The sequence below is a fragment of the Drosophila ananassae genome, chromosome 2L, assembly GCF_017639315.1.
Source record: "Drosophila ananassae strain 14024-0371.13 chromosome 2L, ASM1763931v2, whole genome shotgun sequence".
In the NCBI taxonomy this organism is placed as follows: Eukaryota; Metazoa; Arthropoda; class Insecta; order Diptera; family Drosophilidae; genus Drosophila; species Drosophila ananassae.
In genome coordinates this window covers 1,823,554-1,840,564 of record NC_057927.1, presented here as the reverse complement: position 1 = coordinate 1,840,564, position 17,011 = coordinate 1,823,554, and the positions used below count along the sequence as shown (strand labels likewise).

General features: G+C 41.9%; 3 protein-coding genes across 6 annotated transcripts; 1 reads left to right on the top strand and 2 right to left on the bottom strand.

The window, feature by feature from the left end:
• The first annotated feature begins 211 nt into the window (after positions 1-211).
• Positions 212-6,231, top strand: LOC6500163 (band 4.1-like protein 5). Of its 4 annotated transcripts, XM_001953072.4 has the most exons (10): positions 212-1,172; positions 1,701-1,848; positions 1,917-2,093; positions 2,150-3,224; positions 3,292-3,426; positions 3,561-3,680; positions 3,742-3,896; positions 3,955-4,112; positions 4,282-4,881; positions 5,277-6,231. In XM_001953072.4, exons 1-10 carry the CDS (start codon positions 951-953, stop codon positions 5,451-5,453), a joined length of 2,967 nt encoding a protein of 988 aa, XP_001953107.1. In that variant the 5' UTR covers positions 212-950; the 3' UTR covers positions 5,454-6,231. The 4 variants fall into 4 exon arrangements, with proteins under 4 accessions (XP_001953107.1, XP_014766404.1, XP_044570073.1 ...); XM_014910918.3 differs by lacking the exon at positions 3,561-3,680; XM_014910920.3 differs by lacking the exon at positions 4,282-4,881 and having other exon boundaries at positions 213-1,172.
• Positions 6,232-7,092: 861 nt separating this feature from the next.
• On the bottom strand, positions 7,093-9,176 carry LOC6500386 (actin-87E). The gene is made up of 2 exons (XM_001953071.4): positions 9,028-9,176; positions 7,093-8,570 (listed from the first exon to the last, which is right to left on the bottom strand). The coding sequence occupies exon 2, from the start codon at positions 8,547-8,549 to the stop codon at positions 7,419-7,421; it is 1,131 nt and encodes a 376-aa protein (XP_001953106.1). The 5' UTR covers positions 8,550-8,570; positions 9,028-9,176; the 3' UTR covers positions 7,093-7,418.
• A 2,714-nt stretch (positions 9,177-11,890) lies between these two features.
• Positions 11,891-14,394, bottom strand: LOC6500385. Its single transcript, XM_032449847.2, has 4 exons — positions 14,312-14,394; positions 13,160-14,255; positions 12,574-13,096; positions 11,891-12,517 (listed from the first exon to the last, which is right to left on the bottom strand). Exons 1-4 carry the CDS (start codon positions 14,328-14,330, stop codon positions 12,005-12,007), a joined length of 2,151 nt encoding a protein of 716 aa, XP_032305738.1. The 5' UTR covers positions 14,331-14,394; the 3' UTR covers positions 11,891-12,004.
• Between the last annotated feature and the right edge of the window lie 2,617 nt (positions 14,395-17,011).

Below are 17,011 nucleotides of genomic sequence, written 5' to 3'. Positions count from 1 at the left end.
TATTTTATAGTTTACGTTTTGGACACTGAAAGGAGCGCGCCTAATATTTCATCTTTAAAAACCAATAAATCATAAAAATAAACTTAGTTATTCAATCCAAATATTGGATTTTAATAGATTTTATTTAAGAATACTACAATAAATCGGAAATATACACAGGGCGACTTTGGATAGCACAGGGTGACTGCTGACAGGTTTGTCAGCTGATTTCTCCTCGAGAAGACAACCAGTATTTTCTTGGTATTTTCCGGACGCTCAACAACATCAACAACTCAACATTCTAAAATTAATTAAAACCAACAAGTGCGCTTAAATACTTTTAAAGTAGTTAAATATCAGTAAATAAACAATATCGGATTGAATGAAGTATCAAAAAGACAGAAAAGCGTGCGACGAGAACGTGACCGAAATTATTCCAGAAGAAAACGACTCGCGGAACGGGAACGCGAACGTGTTTTGGTGGCCAGTTTTTTCCCCTACTTTTATTTGTGTGCAAAACTAGCTGGGATTTGTGATATTTTGGGGGGGAAAACTGCAGCGGCTGCACCCAGTTTTGGCAGCAACTTTAATTCAACTTCCAATCCCGGTTCCTGCAAACTGAAAAGAAGAAAAAAATTTAAAATAAAAGCCACCGAGGCCACCAAACGGGGGCGTCTTTTGCTGGTGTTCGTCTTTTTCAGTGTGCGTGCGTGTGTGTGTTAGTGGTTGCGGCTCAGTGTGCGTGTTAGCCAGAACAAGTTGCAGTACAGGTGCGACTGTGTGTGTGTGCTGGATGTCTGCGGTGCTCTTTTTTATTTTCCCAGCCCAGCACCACCAGCACACAGGTGAAATATCGGTGCAGCGCGCGCTGCCTTGGCAACAACAATAGATACACCACACACCACAACCACCCATTCCATCATCATACAACAAAAAAGGTGGAAGTAAAAAATACAAAGTAGCCAGCGAAAATGCTGCGTTTTTTAAGCCGTCGCAAGGTGCGCAACAATTACGCGGATAATGTGAGAGGGGGCGGCGGCGGCGGGGGTGCCCCGATGGGCGGTGGCGTCGGCGGTGCGGGAGCCTTGGCCAGCGGGTCACAGATTAAGCCGCAGCGCATTGTGGTCAACAAGAACAAGATCGACTGCCGCGTCATTCTGCTGGACAACACTGACCTTTCCATCGAATTATCGGTAAGCACTGCCCCAATATTGAATTACATTGCCCAATTCCGACCCTCGCCTTGCTGGTATCTCTGTCTCTTGCCGTTCGCCCTGGTAGCCATAAATTGTGATTGTTTGAACGCAAACAGAATCGGGTTAATGGGCAGACGACGGGTGAATCTGAAGTCACCAGACAAAATAGAGATACAGATAATTTCATTAGGGTGGCTCACCAACTGTAGATTGAGAGTTTCAACAGAGTTTCTTATACATTTTGGCTATTTTTGAACAGTGTTTGCATCTAGCAAGTAACTAGTTGCTACTAAAGCCATAAAAATATTTCTGACTCTCATGTGATTTTATCTAACTCCACTGAACCACCCTGGTGGAGACACTCCATTCCATGTATTGCCTCACCTCGTGTGATAAAGTAAGCAAATTGCTACTGATCAGCACATAATTTAACCGGCTAGGCGAACGTGATTAGTTCAGGGCCGCTTTGATTTGCACTTGCCCCCCAAGCTGAGAGTATTAATTTTCACGAGTTTGCGTTTTCAGAAAAAGGCATTGGGCAGCTTCCTGTACGAGCAAGTATTCTACGCCCTGGACATAATTGAAAAGGACTACTTCGGGCTACAGTTCACGGATGCCAATCATGTAAAGCACTGGCTGGATCCCACTAAGCCGATTAAGAAGCAGGTTAAAAGTGAGTATATTTTTGGGAATGGCAATAAACGTAGAAGTGCAGGTGCTAATCAATAATATTCCCCACAGTCGGACCTCCCTATACGTTCCGTTTGAAGGTGAAGTTCTACTCTTCGGAGCCGAATACCCTCCGGGAAGAGCTCACTCGCTACCTGTTCTTCCTGCAACTGAAGCAGGATCTGCTGGAAGGAAGGCTGGATTGCCCAGATGACAAGTCCACTGAGCTCTGCGCCCTGGCACTGCAATGTAAGTGATACTTTTCGATCACCTTTTCAATATATGTGACATATTATCACCCACAGCTGAGCTGGGCGACTATGACGATCAAGTGCACTCGGCGGCCACCGTCTCGGAGTTCCGCTTTGTTCCCGAGCAAACGGAGGATCTGGAAATATCCATTCTGGAGGAGTATAAGACGTGCCGCGGACTAACTCCAGCTCAGGCAGAGACTGCATTCCTAAACAAGGCCAAGTGGCTGGATATGTACGGCGTGGACATGCACACGGTGCTGGGAAAAGACGGCTGCGAATACCACCTGGGTCTGACACCCACTGGTATACTGGTCTTTGAGCGGGATCAGAAGATAGGACTGTTCTTCTGGCCGAAGATCAGCAAGTTGGACTTTAAGAAAAAGAAGCTTACTCTTATCGTGATCGAAGACGATGACGAGGGCCGGGAGCAAGAGCACACCTTCGTCTTCCGCCTTTACAACGAGAAGGCCTGCAAGCACTTGTGGAAGTGCGCCGTGGAACACCACACATTCTTCCGGCTTAGGGCGCCAGTGAAGGGTCCTTCTGCTCGCCAGAACTTCTTCCGCATGGGCTCCCGCTTCCGCTATTCGGGACGCACTGAGTTCCAGACCACGCAGCAAAGTCGGGCCAGGAGAACGGTTCAGTTTGAGCGGCGGCCGTCTCAGCGTTTTGCCAGCAGGCAGTCGCACCTGTTGCGGGAACGCCAAAAGGCCTCCCAGGAATCGGCTGCCTCCGCTGTGGCTTCAGTTAATGCCAGAGCTGCCGCTGCTGCGGCGGCAGCTGCTGCTTCCTCACAGGCAGCCGCAATAGTGCCTCCTGTGGCAAGTTCTAAAATATCATCGCCACTGCCGAGCAACGAAAACAACAACGATGCCTTCGATTCGCTTATATCCACCGATCAGTTTATAACCGTAACCCCTTCACCGTCAGTGCTCACCGTAATCCAAAACTCGGCCATCATAGAACCGGATGCTGCCTGCAGCGGTTCGATCAGTTCCTCCTCCCAAGCAGCAGCTGCCACTTGTGCATCGCTGGGCCGCAACTCCCTAAAATCCAACTTCAGCAACGAGGACCCGGCGTACAGCAAGATTGGATCCATAGGAAAGGCAGCAGGCTTGACTGTTAGGTAAGAAAGCTTTTAAATCCGTCTTAGCTTATAAAATTATAAACGAATATTGCTTGTCGATTCGTAGACTGGACTCGGAATACACCCCACCTTATTCCCCGAACTCCACCAAGAACTTTGACGAGACCAATCCATTCCGAAATGCCACTGCCTCGCATCACGGTAGCTTCGGCAAGGCTTCCATTAGCTCCGGCCAGCTCAGGTAGGTTATCCGTACGCTAACCGATCCATTTATCTAATACTTGTGGCTTCAACTCCCGATTGACTAATTCACCTGTTTCTGTGTGTTTCTCACCCGTCTCTCTTTCTGTGTGTGTTGTCTAAACCATTGTGCAGTGTTAAGAGCGGCTTGTCGGATAAAGATAGAGAGCTAGACTCATTGCTTAAGTCCATTGTCAAAGATCCATCCCCATCAGTGCTAGCCAATGAAGCCATTAATGATGCTAACAGTATCAGGTAGTGTAATCAGCGTCCAGATAATAGAATTCTTTGACCAGAGTGCGTAATGTTTCTGCAGAGTGACCATCAACAAGACCTTCGACATGGACCACAACACGGAAACACTGAAGCGCCTCTCGAACGCCAACGAGAAGCCCAACAACCAAGTGAAACTGGCCAACGTGAGCACCACGGCCCTGCCGCCCGGCAACATCAAGTGCAATATCCTAAAGGGTAAGCGGGCTTAAAATGCGAAAATGCCCGACACAAAGTAAATTATTTAATCCTTCAGCTCGCGTCGAAGAGGAGCTAGGCGCCGGAGGCAACGCTAAGCTCACCAATCAGATGTTCGTGCCCGCCGCCCACCCCAGCACGGTGCACTCAAGCAATAGCAACATGAACAGCGGCAGCGACGGACCGGATTCCCTGAACGCCACCTACATATCTGTGGTAAGTAGCCAACCGGCGAACCAGTTTGATCCACAGCATTGCACTCGTTTCATGCCTTCTGTTTGTACGTTTTATTTTCATTTGTTGTCCGCACTTAATGTTTATCCGTGTTGTTGCGTTTGTGTTGTGTGTATGCTATGTGCTTGCTTAAAACAAAAACACGAAATAGGGAGGCGATAAGCTGACGCTCAGCATACCGGAACAGAAGCCATCGACGGGCAGCAGCAGCACCGCCGCCAGCAGTAGTTCCAGCACATCAAGCACCACGAATGGCAATCCCAATTCATCCTTTAGCAATGCCACCTTTGTGTCCGGATTTAATGCACCACTCACACCTCCCTCGTCGCTGCCCGTGAATTTGAATAATACGGGAGGCGTGTCCACCAGTGTAACCACCATAAGCACGCCCAGCAGCCCCACGGCCAGTGTTAGCACCGCAGCCACGGAAAGCCTGGTTCCCACTCTAAGCAACGCATCGGCAGCCGAAATACTCATTAATGAAATATTCATTAACAACATCATAAACAACAATGCCAATGCCAACAGCAGCACCAGCACCACCAGTGGCAATACCAATGACTCTGCTCCAAAGCCGGCGGGCAGTTCGACGCCCAGTGCCGGCACTTTGCTCTTCTCCACGCTCAGTGAACAGGAGCGCCTGGAGACGCAGAAAACGAACGAACAGCTACGGAAACAGAATCAGAGCCTGAATCAGAATCCGAATCAGAACCAGAATCACAGTGAAGTCGATGCGCCGCCAAGTGAAAAGGTTTGAGCACCAGCACGAGCTTACGTTTACGCTTTCACTGTCTGTCTCTAAACTGGCCTACAGCTATTACTAATTCTATTTAAAACCTTTGCAGATGAGTTAGTTTTCTTCTTGACGAACTCCAAAATATAGTTTTCTATTCTACTTGTCTGTTATAGTTAACCTTTTGCGTTATTTTTCTATAGTTTTATGACAGAAAATTATAGTTGTAATTCAAAAATGCGAATTCTTTTATAAGCTCTAACCAAGCTGCAAAGGTAGGTGAACTTCGGCACGCCGTAGTTAGCCTGTCTTTTCGTTTTCATTTCAATCTGCACACCGCACTAACCACCACCTCCAGTCTATTGGCCCTACCTGACCTCTCGTTTTAATACTCGCTCTGATCTTTGCCACAGAAAAACCCGAGCAATTACCCGGACAACAGTCGCACTACGTTTCCGTCGAACAGCAATGGAAACAGCAACAGCAACGAAATGGTATCGCCCTGGCTGGTATCATCGGAGGTGGTTTCGGCCCCCAAGGGACGCGAGCCGACCATCATTCGCAAATCCGTTATTACAACCCAGTTGTAATTATTGTTTAACTGTATCAATCCCTTCTTCGTTTATAAGCTAAATGTTCGTATTTATATTCACTAGCTATGGAAATCTAGACAGATGTAACGTATTCGTATTTTACCTTAGACAACTTAGACAAGTTTTAAGCATTCCGTGCGTCAGCAACGAAAAATCGACGATGTAAGAGCAGGTCCAATCAAAAGCAAACTGTCCATAAATGTGCCTTAATGATCTATCTATATATATATATATATTTATATCTCGTACAAGTCGTACATATATCATATACACTTCAATGATATCGAGGAAACGAAATGTGCTAAACCATGTACTTAATAAAGTATTCATTCCATTAATGTAAGTGTATAGACTGGATTTTTAACAAAAAGAAAAATTGAAAACCAACGTGATGATGGGCGTTCTGCTTAATATACTAGGCCTATATTATAGCTAGGAGATGTGAGACAGTTTTATGTGCAGTATTCCAACTAACAACTAACAGACCACTGAGAACAACGAAATTTTTTTTAACTGCAAGAACCGAATTGACTGAAAGTGTATACAAACAAAATTGAATTGAATGTAATTGTGCGAGTATTTTTGTAATTGTATTGCCCGCAGGGGGTCCTAGAAACAAGTAAATAGAAAACCTGACTTACCACTCACCAACGAAATGTTAAGTGCAAGCAATCCACTCAACAAATTTGTTTCTAAGCAATCATAGGCGATGTTGAAGCATTTAAATTTATAAAATATTCAATAAAAAGTGCATTTATGCACCATGTATACTGAATAGCAAGGAGTTCTTTGGTCTATTTTCGAATTAGGCAGCCCATTCCTGGAATCCCAAGGAGGCCCATTTGCCTGCTGCTGTCGTCTGCCTTTCGACTTCTTCACGTTTGCCGACACGATCTTCAAGTACGAAGATCGCTACCAGCCCAGCCCCACACATGTACTTGAAATTCCAAGATATTTTCGCAGCCCCCGAGGTCGTGGCACTGCAATTAAAAAGACAGCCGGCGGTCGCCTCAACCAGCATCGAATGTTGATTCCAAAAAAGACCCGATCTCACTCTTTATAAACATATTTACAGTGAAACTTTCTCGCGGGAACTTGATCAGATAAGACACACTCGTGAGATAAAAAAAGATGACACTTTCAAAAATGTTAAATCGAAAAACATATTTCAATACATATATTACATTATTTTTAAAAGAAAAGCTTACTTTTGGAATTCATAAAATGAAAACCTTATCGTACTCCGAGATTATTTAATATTTTTGTTTGTAAACTATACTTTTTAGGCTTCCATCTTTGTATTTATCGAAGATCCACTGTAGTTTAGAAACACATTTGTTAATGCCCTCTGGCATATGGATTTGGCGTGTTGTTGTTTTATCTTCGGGCTTTATTTTTAGCCACCCGACGAGGGGGCAGCTCCTGCTACGACCATGGGCAAAAATGGTCTTGATGGCGTCTATATGGAGATCGCTGTACCTATAGCTATGCACATCACCCCTGATCCGCTCCAGATTCGCCACATTTGCAGTGGGCGTGGAGAATTTCATAATTTCCTGTGAGCCTTCTGCCTACTACCCAAAAAATTAAAATTATGTTTTTTTTTGTATATAATTTAGATTTAATTTAAAGAGGATGCTATTCAATAATTTTATTTTGTTTTAACTTTAAAATTTTGCATTCTTGTGTCTCCTCAACTCCTACATCATCGCCATTGCGCGACACTTCCAATAAATATTTATATAAGTATAATACATGCTGTTACATTGAATCGCGGATCCTTTAGTTTTTCACGGATGGCAGGGCAGCAAGAGGTTTTTACTTAAAATTAGTCATCTTTAGCACTAGGCTCTAGTTCTTGTTCTTGTTTTGGTTTTGGTGTATTTGGTTGTTTGATTTTTTCCTGTTGTTGTTGTTGTGTGGTGTGTTGTGGTTTTCAGTGTGGTGCAGTGTTCAAATCGCTTAGAAGCACTTGCGGTGGACGATGCCGGGACCGGACTCGTCGTATTCCTGCTTGGAGATCCACATCTGCTGGAAGGTGGACAGCGAGGCCAGGATGGAGCCACCGATCCAGACGGAGTATTTACGCTCTGGTGGGGCAATGATCTTGATCTTGATGGTCGATGGCGCCAAGGCGGTGATCTCCTTCTGCATACGATCGGCAATACCGGGGTACATGGTGGTGCCACCCGACATCACGATGTTAGCGTACAGATCCTTACGGATATCCACATCGCACTTCATGATCGAGTTGTACACGGTCTCATGAATACCGCAGGATTCCATTCCCAAGAAGGAAGGCTGGAACAGGGACTCGGGGCAACGGAAACGCTCATTGCCGATGGTGATCACCTGACCGTCGGGAAGCTCGTACGACTTCTCCAGGGAGGTGGAAGCAGCAGCGGTGGCCATCTCCTGCTCGAAGTCCAGGGCAACATAGCACAGTTTCTCCTTGATGTCGCGAACGATTTCACGCTCAGCAGTGGTGGTGAACGAGTAACCGCGCTCGGTGAGGATCTTCATCAGGTAATCGGTCAGATCGCGGCCAGCCAGATCCAGACGCAGGATGGCGTGGGGCAGGGCATAACCTTCATAGATGGGGACAGTGTGGGAGACACCATCACCGGAGTCCAGAACAATACCGGTGGTACGACCGGAGGCGTAAAGGGAGAGCACGGCCTGGATGGCCACATACATGGCGGGGGCGTTGAAGGTTTCAAACATGATCTGGGTCATCTTCTCACGATTGGCCTTGGGGTTGAGGGGAGCCTCAGTCAGGAGGACGGGGTGCTCCTCGGGGGCGACGCGCAGCTCGTTGTAGAAAGTGTGGTGCCAGATCTTCTCCATATCATCCCAGTTGGTGATGATACCGTGCTCAATGGGGTACTTCAGGGTGAGGATACCACGCTTGCTCTGGGCCTCATCGCCCACATAGGAGTCCTTCTGTCCCATGCCGACCATGACACCCTGGTGACGGGGACGGCCCACGATCGAGGGGAAGACGGCGCGGGGCGCGTCATCGCCGGCGAAACCAGCCTTGCACATACCGGATCCATTGTCCACGACCAATGCGGCAACCTCGTCGTCACACATCTTGGCTACTGGCTGTTTTTACTGCAAACAACAACAACAGAAAGAAGCAAGGACTTAGTCTTATGTTTTATGTCTACTTTATGTTTCTACTAGGGTGCCGTGTATTCGTGTCACATCTACACAATTTATTTGACTTTATTCGAAAAAGTAGCTTTTGAAAAAATCTAACACTTGTCGCAGTTTAATATCCTTTCAGCCAAAAGGAACGGTCTTTTTTCGAAATCCTAATTTGGATATTTAAAAATGTTTTTATTTCGAAGGTTTATATTTGAAATTTTGTAAATCCTTTTTTTTCAATTTTGAAATTTTAATGAATTTTTGTATGGTTTTTTGTTGTGTACTCTCTTCAGGCCTAACTAGCCAGAAGTATTTGAACTAGTACTTTTAAAAAGATAGTTTTTGAAAAACTGTGACACTGTACACTTTGGGAAGTTCTTCCTTTCTTTGCAGGAGCCACTTGGAATTGTTGGATACTAACCGTTTAAAAGAAGAAAAACTAGAAATCCAAATCAACACTTTCGCTGTAGAACTGCGAGTGGTCGCTGGACCGAGATGCGCTAATATTTATACCATTTTGACGACCCTCAGTCGGTTTAGATATTTTCCGCACACACACAGCCTCAACATCATCTCACACGCGAGGAATCTCTCAGAAACACATGTGTATTGCAGCACATGGATGGATGCACATTGCGCCGATGGGGGGGAAAATCTGAATTTCTTTTAAAAATAATTTGTTTTCATTGGATTTTTGTTTTTGGACTTCTGCTCTGTTCAGTGCATAATTTTCGAGATGATACACTTAGGAATAAAATTCATCAACAATTTTAGTCTCAATAAACTTTTATATATATTATATAAACTGTCAATACATATATTTACGAAAATACATTTGAATGTGAAAACTATTGCTCAATTAATGAAATATAAAGTACGATATACATATAGTCTACATATATACATATTGCTTGGATAGTTTAACTTATTTGAATCGATCGCATAAACATTTTTCACAGTGTAGCGTCTGGGAAGAGGACGCGAGGGTAAACAACAGTGCCATTGCTCACCCACAGACACGAAGAAACTCAGACAGACGCAGATCCTCCGGATCAGAGCATCCTCATCGTAGGCGTACCATTCGCTCTCCATATGTATCTTTATTTGTATCTGTATCTGCAGCTGCGGATGTTGCTGTATCTGTATCTGAGTATGAGTGCCGTGTTCGTTTTTTGTTTTGTCTAATTTTTAATCAACATTTGCACGTTGGTCCAATCCATACATGGTTGCGATGGAAATCTCTCAGCGATGATGAGAACGCACTCGCAATTAGAAATAAGAATTTCAAAACAAAACCAAAATTAAATATCGCCGCATTCTCTCGGCCATAATTTGCTGGGTGTGGGCTGGTTTTCTGGGTGGGTGGGTGGTTGGGGGTGCTGGCTAGTTAGGGACTCGGAACCCATAAAAACACAAGTCGAAAATTGTTAATAGAGCGCGCATTGCATTTATAGATTCGCCAGCTTGTGGCCCAAACCGCAAAGACCAAAATCAATTAAAACTGCTTCAACTTATTTGCCCATTAATATTTCGTGTGCTATGTTTTAGTTTTTTTTTTCACCACATTCTCATTAATCATAAACGAGATCATTAAAATTCATTCAGTTAATGATCAAATTTTAATTGACTTATATGGTGTTTAGGGAATTTTTAAAAATAATAACAAAAAAATGGATAACATGCGTTTGTTGTTTACACAGCTCTCTCACTTTTCAGAAGTGTTTGTGCGAGTGGGTGGGTTGGAAAAATTTGTTTGTGAGATGGAAATCGAAGGAAAAAGCAAAAATAAACGTGCGCTCTCACGTTTTTGCAAGAGATTCTTTGACGCTTACGCGTTGAAACGTATCTAGAGTATGGAATTCTATTTTTAATTAGAAGCACAAATTTCATATATTTAATTTTAGATAAATATGCGATTGGCCAGTTATCTCAGGTAAGGAAAAGACATTTCTCAATAAGGCTAATTGATACTTTGTGGGAAAATCATTTTAATTCAATTAAATACGTTCTATAATATTTAGGAATAAAAACAAATTAAAATATTTAATTGAAATAATCATGGCATAAAATAAATGCCATTATAGTATTTTTGTAGACATTCATTCATCTCATTTCCTCTCTATCATCAAACTGTAAGTAGACGGCCAACTATCCACAACGCCTTGTTGGGCATCATTAACGTATCATTCATTAAGTCAACCGCAGCGCTAAGTTGGCCAGCAACAATATAAAAATACAATCTTTGCATACATTCATATATATAGTATATATCTATACGTTATCGCCCGTGTATTTTCAACAACATTCTATTCGGCCCACATTAGCTGGCTAGCAGCTGATTGAATTGTGTTGGCCAACAAAAAAAAATCTGCCAATTTGATGATACTGCAACAAATGTGCTGCCCAAGAATATTATTTATAAAAATTTATGAAAGCCATATATATTTGGGATTTGGTTGGGGCAGCAGCAGCAGCAGGCCAGAAAATTGAAAAACCGCACAGAAAGCTAGCTAACAAACAGGCCTGGTCGGCACATTGGGCCACCACCTTTTAAGGATGCACCAGGCGACTGAGGCGAATGCCGACGACAGCTTGACGTTGGCGGCGTGCGCGCTTGTTCACTTTTCTGACAACCGGGTCCGGGTTGGGGTACGGATCCGGGTCCCGGTTCGGGCGGTAAGGGTGCGGATATGAGTACGGGAGGCTGCGGAGCAGACGTGCATTCCACGCTGTATTGCAATTCTGTATTTTTAAATCGAATAATGTGCCAAGAAAATATTAATATATAAGCATATATTTAAGTATCTGTTGGGTCCAAATCTATGCATCTTCGAATTTTAATTTATATTTAATGCTTTTAATTCAATGCATCCATTTGGATCCACATTCAAGGAATGGTGAAGAATCAATATTTTACGTGGACGTTGATATACCCTTGCAGTTAACCCGGAAAATTAGAGAAAAAATCTTTCAACCATTTTGTTTCCAGATTTTGATGCAGAATAATAGAGATTTAATCTAGAAATGGTTTAAGGTATTCCACTTAAAGATCGGATTGAAATTGGCCAAGATATAGCAATCGCTGGGGGCCATATTGGACTTCCATGCACTCTCCCCATCTTTGAAGGGGATCCCTCAGAAAATTTGATGAAAAATCCAAAAAATATTTTGTTTCCAGACTTTGATGCAGAATAATGAAAGATTTGTCTACAAATAGATGAATGTTTATCACTTAGATATAGGATGTATTTAATATATATAAAGAACGATTGCCACTTCGATTGTAGATTTTTACTTTCGAATATATTTTTTAGTTTAAACCATGAAATTCTTATTCAACATTTAATCGAATCTTTAATGAAAGCTGTGTTATATTTTGAATAGAAGCCGTACTATGATCATATTCTTTTTTTAGGTTTTCTGGTCAACTTTTTGAGCAACTTTCTCTTTTTAGCTCTATTGAAGCACTTTTCATAAAGCCATTCTACGAAAAAGACACAGCTGGCCATTAATAATAGCCCAGAAGAAAATGCAAAAGCTCCTCGGAACTGATCGAAGGTCAGCGCTTTGAAAGGGTCCTCCCTGACTCGAATAATCTCCTCGTGAATCTTGCGCCGCATGTCCAAATCTCTAGCCCACTTTTGCATATGGCCCGATTCGATAATGTGTTGAATTATAGGGTTGATCTGATGCAACAGATGATACTTTTTAGGCAGCAACATGGTCACCTGATAGACGTACAAGGATTCTCTCCGATCGAAGCAATAAAGCTGGTCTCTTTGGATTCTTGGATTGTAAAAAGAATGCTGTCGGGAAACGGCCACCGCTATATGTTCATTGTGAGCAGCATCATTCAAGCATTCCACTATGTTATAGCACATCTGGAATCTCTCCCGAATGTGCTTGAAAACCTAAAGATGTGGGTCAACAGGTTAAGAGAAAAAAAATTATTTGCGAAAAAGTTTACCTCCCCTTCCTTATTGAAATGCCGAACGTTTTCGGAAGTGCCCATAATAACCATGCCATGGCTATGAATCTCCTCGAGGGTCCGAATCTGATAAGAGCTGCGTGGATTGGTCAAGCTGCTTATAAGAAAACTCTGATATGTATTGCTAAAGAAAAAACCCATCAGAAAAGAGATGGCAAAAAGCTGTCTTAGAGTCAGAGGGAAATCCTGTAAAGCAATGGCCTGGTTCAGAAGAATCCCCATAATTCGCAAACAAATCGAAAAATATCCATTAATATTTCGTAAACGAAATTGGGATATTCGCTGCGCTAGTAAAACCACAATAGAGCATACGATTACAAAGAGTCCGATTAAAAATCCAGCATCAGCATTGAAGGTCTCCACAAAATTAAAAAATCCGTATCGGCGTTTTGCTTTTGCCACGCACCAAGTGAGGTCATCTTGGTGATAGGACACTGAGCTTGATACAAACTGGCTGATGCTGGGATCCTCGTCGATTCCTCCCACGATCATTTCGATTTCTCTGAAGAAATTATATAATAGAATTGGTTCGGATTAAAAGTTAATTATTTAAAGCAATGCTTACCCATCAATTAACCGCTGAAAAAGGTGATACAAGTTGGTGTTTTCCTTTTGCATTTCTATGTTTACGTGTAGACGTTCGGCTATGGTCTGCACCATTTCATACTCAATGCCATTGAGCTTAATTTTTGGAGTACTTTCTGTGTCTGTTTCCACGGCGGGATCGTCATAATCTGCCTCCCGGTCCCCATAGCTGTCGTCATCGGAGTCCTCATAACTGGAGGTTTCATTGTATTCATCTTCTGTTCCCAAACCATAATAATATTCGTCTGTGGCTTCTTCAACTTCGGTGCGAAATATATATGGCTCCCAGGGACGAAAGGCAGCTGTCAAAGGACATCCACTAAGATCACGTGGGAATTTGTCCTCAAACTTGGCTCGATAAAACTCTTCTATGATTACTTCTGGCTCTGTAAGATTTGCGTTGACTTCATCACCGTTTTCATCGGAGTGGTTTTCAAAATCCTCGCTGGAAATATCGGTTTCTTGTAAAGGTTTTTCTAAGGTTGAAGTCTCATTTTGAGCACTTGCTGTTGCTGAAATATCCTCATAACTATCGGATGTACCTGAGTATTTTGCAAATAGTTTATTGTCCAGCATATGGTGTTTGGGGATAATAATTATTTCTGAGTTATGATAATTGTCCTCATAAATATCTTGTTCATGTGATATATTTTCAATGGAACTTTCTTCGTTTTCATGTTTGCTTTGAGTATATTCATCATCTTTCTGATTAGGTTCCATATTTTCATAATCATTAGTTTTCTGATCTTGTTCATAATCAGGCATAGAATCTTGACTTGTATTTTCAAAATTTTCTTCAGTAGTTGCTTTAGTTTCATTATGTATAGTATGGTTTTCTTCACTTGCTAGTGTTTCACCAACTTCATTTTCATTGTAATCTTTTTCCCCACTTTCATTACCATCTAGAGGCATATCTGGTTGATCGTTTCCAGAATCTTTTGAAGCATTTTCATCCATATTGTCCTGACTTCCATCCTCATCCTGCTCATCACCATCACCATCGCCTTCGTCGTCCTCATCTTCCTCCTTCTCCTCATTTTTTTCAGCACCAATATAATCACAAGCATCCAGTAGCTCTACAGAAATTACACGGTTACCACAATTGTTATCCGGATGGTACGGAAATACTGACTTCCCATAAAAGAATTCATTCTCCTCGCTCTGGCCTATGATATTCACATTAAAGATCTTCTTGTTCATAAAAGTAAGAAGCACCTCAACCATTAGATCCGTCATTTCCTCATCCGTTTCCTCCAAGGTGGCCAGGTAGACCACGAATTGAGCCAGTGGATTCCAGTTCAACATGTTCTTCCAATGCTCGAATACCTCATCCAGGTCTTCATCATCCAGACTTTCCACAATCAAAAAATAGCACTGCGGCTTTTCTTGCATCTGCAACTCCGAGGATGAGAAACTGTCTCTGAAATTGGTTATTAAAAGACTCCAAGGATAACCCTGATACGAGTTCATGCCCTTTAAAATTTGATCTTGCAGATATGGTAGCTGATAGTTTCGATTGAAACAAAGCACTGAACCCGATAGACCATCGCCAGATTCAAAGTACTTTCGAAGTAGGCCGAGAATGCAAGCTTCCAGTCCTTTGTTTTCGACCGGAACCTTCATCAAATTAATCCCGAATCCAAATGCTCCGGGAACTGGTTGCAATCCACTTAACAAAAACAAGGCTGCCGCCCAAACGGAGCGCCCCAAAAGACGTTGCTTAGGTGTGGACATGCCGCAAACGACTGACTGGGCCACGCCCACCGACCACGCCCCATTGGGCGGGAAACGCACTCTTAGCCCCAAGGGACCGACTCCGTCATTATACTGCAATTATGTTAATTTTTCAATCCCTCAACTGAGTCTATGGGGCATGAAATATATTTCTATTTTTTTTACCAATTCCGCCTGGCGTGTTTGTTTAGGCCTAGTTTTGTGGGCCCGACATAAGCGCTGAAGCGCCGATTGAATTGCGACAAATCTTATCTGCCATCTACCCCAAGCTAGTAAGCTACTCTGAATGTTTCCAAGTCTATTGGTTATTAGAACTGCCATAGTAGAGTTTTTAATGCTATACCTGGCTATTATAGCTGAAAATCTAATGAGATATATTAATTTGAATATGGATGAAGGATTTCCTTTTAATTTCTAGACAGTTTTAAATGAAATCATCTATCTAATGACTAGTAAATATAATAATATTTCCTGTAGATTTATAAATTTTAGAGACTTCATGCAACACTGTCCAAACTGACCAAATTCATTCCCATGACCGGGTTGAGGTCTACCCATTTGACATTAAAGTTTAAGCCACGCTACCAGCGGGAAACAAGGCTTGACATTTTCGGGCCATAAATAACATCGCACTGAATGTGAAAGAAAAAATCGGCGAATTGAAAACTACGCGTGTGCTCGAAAAATAAAAGTATGCAACTACTGCAGTTAATGGTGCCGGATTGCAGATTTTTAGTCCAGCTAATTGCAACAACAATTTTTATTTCTTCATCGACTGGCTCCATATTTCAAAAACGCACTATTTTTTTCGATCTATAAAAAATCATTATCGATCATTAAAAACAATCAACAGCTAGTTAAAGTGATTAAATTCTTCCCACTTATTATTCAAGACACATTAAAGATAACATTGTTGCCAAAACTATATATGCAAGTTAAAAATCAATTGAGTAATTTTGCAATGGAACAATTTATTCAAGTTTAACTCGATCTTCATGGCTGTTGGTAAAAGTTCAGCAAGTTAGAATTCTGTGTTCATGAGCTAAAAAATATGTTAAGTATTTAAGATATTCGAAATACATTAACCAGACGAGTCACATTAATTGGTGAATGTTTTTGTTATGTCTGCGTTCTCTTATCTGTTCTTTTATATAATTTAATTTGAATTATGAGAAATGTATATGTATCAACCAAAATAAAAGAAAAAACAGTTGACTCGTGGGTATGGTAATTTTTTAAAACATATTTTTTCTTTGGCACAATAGAAGCTGTCACATTTTTTTCTTTTGCTTTTTAAAAATGGTGTGCTAATGAAAAAACGTATTTATTTAAAAAAAAGTATACTCTTTAATAATAAAAGTATTTTATTTTCGGGTATGATTGATAAGAAAGATTTCTGAACTAAGAGTTATTAGTCAACATTAGTTTTATGATCTGTTTAAAAGGAATCTTTGAATATGCAATCCAGTCATTAATATCCAAATTATACTTTTGCCAATCGCTTAGATACATTTCAAATGTGACTCATTTGAAAAAGGTATTCGAATTTCGTTATGCCACCAGCATGCATTTCAGGCAATTTATTGGCTTGACGTTTGAAAACAAAGCCGACATGCATGTCCACCCCTCTCTGTCCATACTCAATAGCAAATCGGTTCAGTTCAGCCGGCTATACTTTGCATTGGCCACAGGCGTCAGACTTGGAGTCAGTTGCAGTACTTTTGGCATGGTGCTGACCTTCGTCAAAATAATAAAAACACTCATACTTACACTTGAAAAACTCCAGAGCAAATGAACTGAGTAATAGAAAATTTTAAAAATATGTAACCTAATACTTATTTGCAGTGCATATTGTATATGGAATCTGAGTAACTGGTGGCCATATGTACTCCAAGGATTGATTTATTGAGCAAATCGTCGAATAATAACTCCAGCCACAATGATTTGGTTCGGTAAGTATGATACTTCGATATTATTGGAGGATATTGATAATCTTGAGGTACTCACAGTCGCCGGAAAATGAAAGTATGCGCCACACGAAACAAAACAATTGTGGCTGTATGTATTTATTTGTATCTGTCTGCCTGGCTGTGGGAAA

Excerpts from the sequence above, each read along its gene's own strand:
- LOC6500163 (XM_001953072.4), top strand. The coding sequence starts at position 951 with ATGCTGCGTTTTTTAAGCCGTCGCAAGGTGCGCAACAATTACGCGGAT. Across the intron at positions 3,427-3,560 it reads ATTAGCTCCGGCCAGCTCAG|TGTTAAGAGCGGCTTGTCGG; the intron begins GTAGGTTATCCG and ends ACCATTGTGCAG. Across the intron at positions 4,882-5,276 it reads ATGCGCCGCCAAGTGAAAAG|AAAAACCCGAGCAATTACCC; the intron begins GTTTGAGCACCA and ends TCTTTGCCACAG.
- LOC6500386 (XM_001953071.4), bottom strand. The coding sequence starts at position 8,549 with ATGTGTGACGACGAGGTTGCCGCATTGGTCGTGGACAATGGATCCGGT.
- LOC6500385 (XM_032449847.2), bottom strand. Across the intron at positions 13,097-13,159 it reads TTTCAGCGGTTAATTGATGG|AGAAATCGAAATGATCGTGG; the intron begins GTAAGCATTGCT and ends TAATTTCTTCAG. Across the intron at positions 12,518-12,573 it reads ATTTCAATAAGGAAGGGGAG|GTTTTCAAGCACATTCGGGA; the intron begins GTAAACTTTTTC and ends CCACATCTTTAG.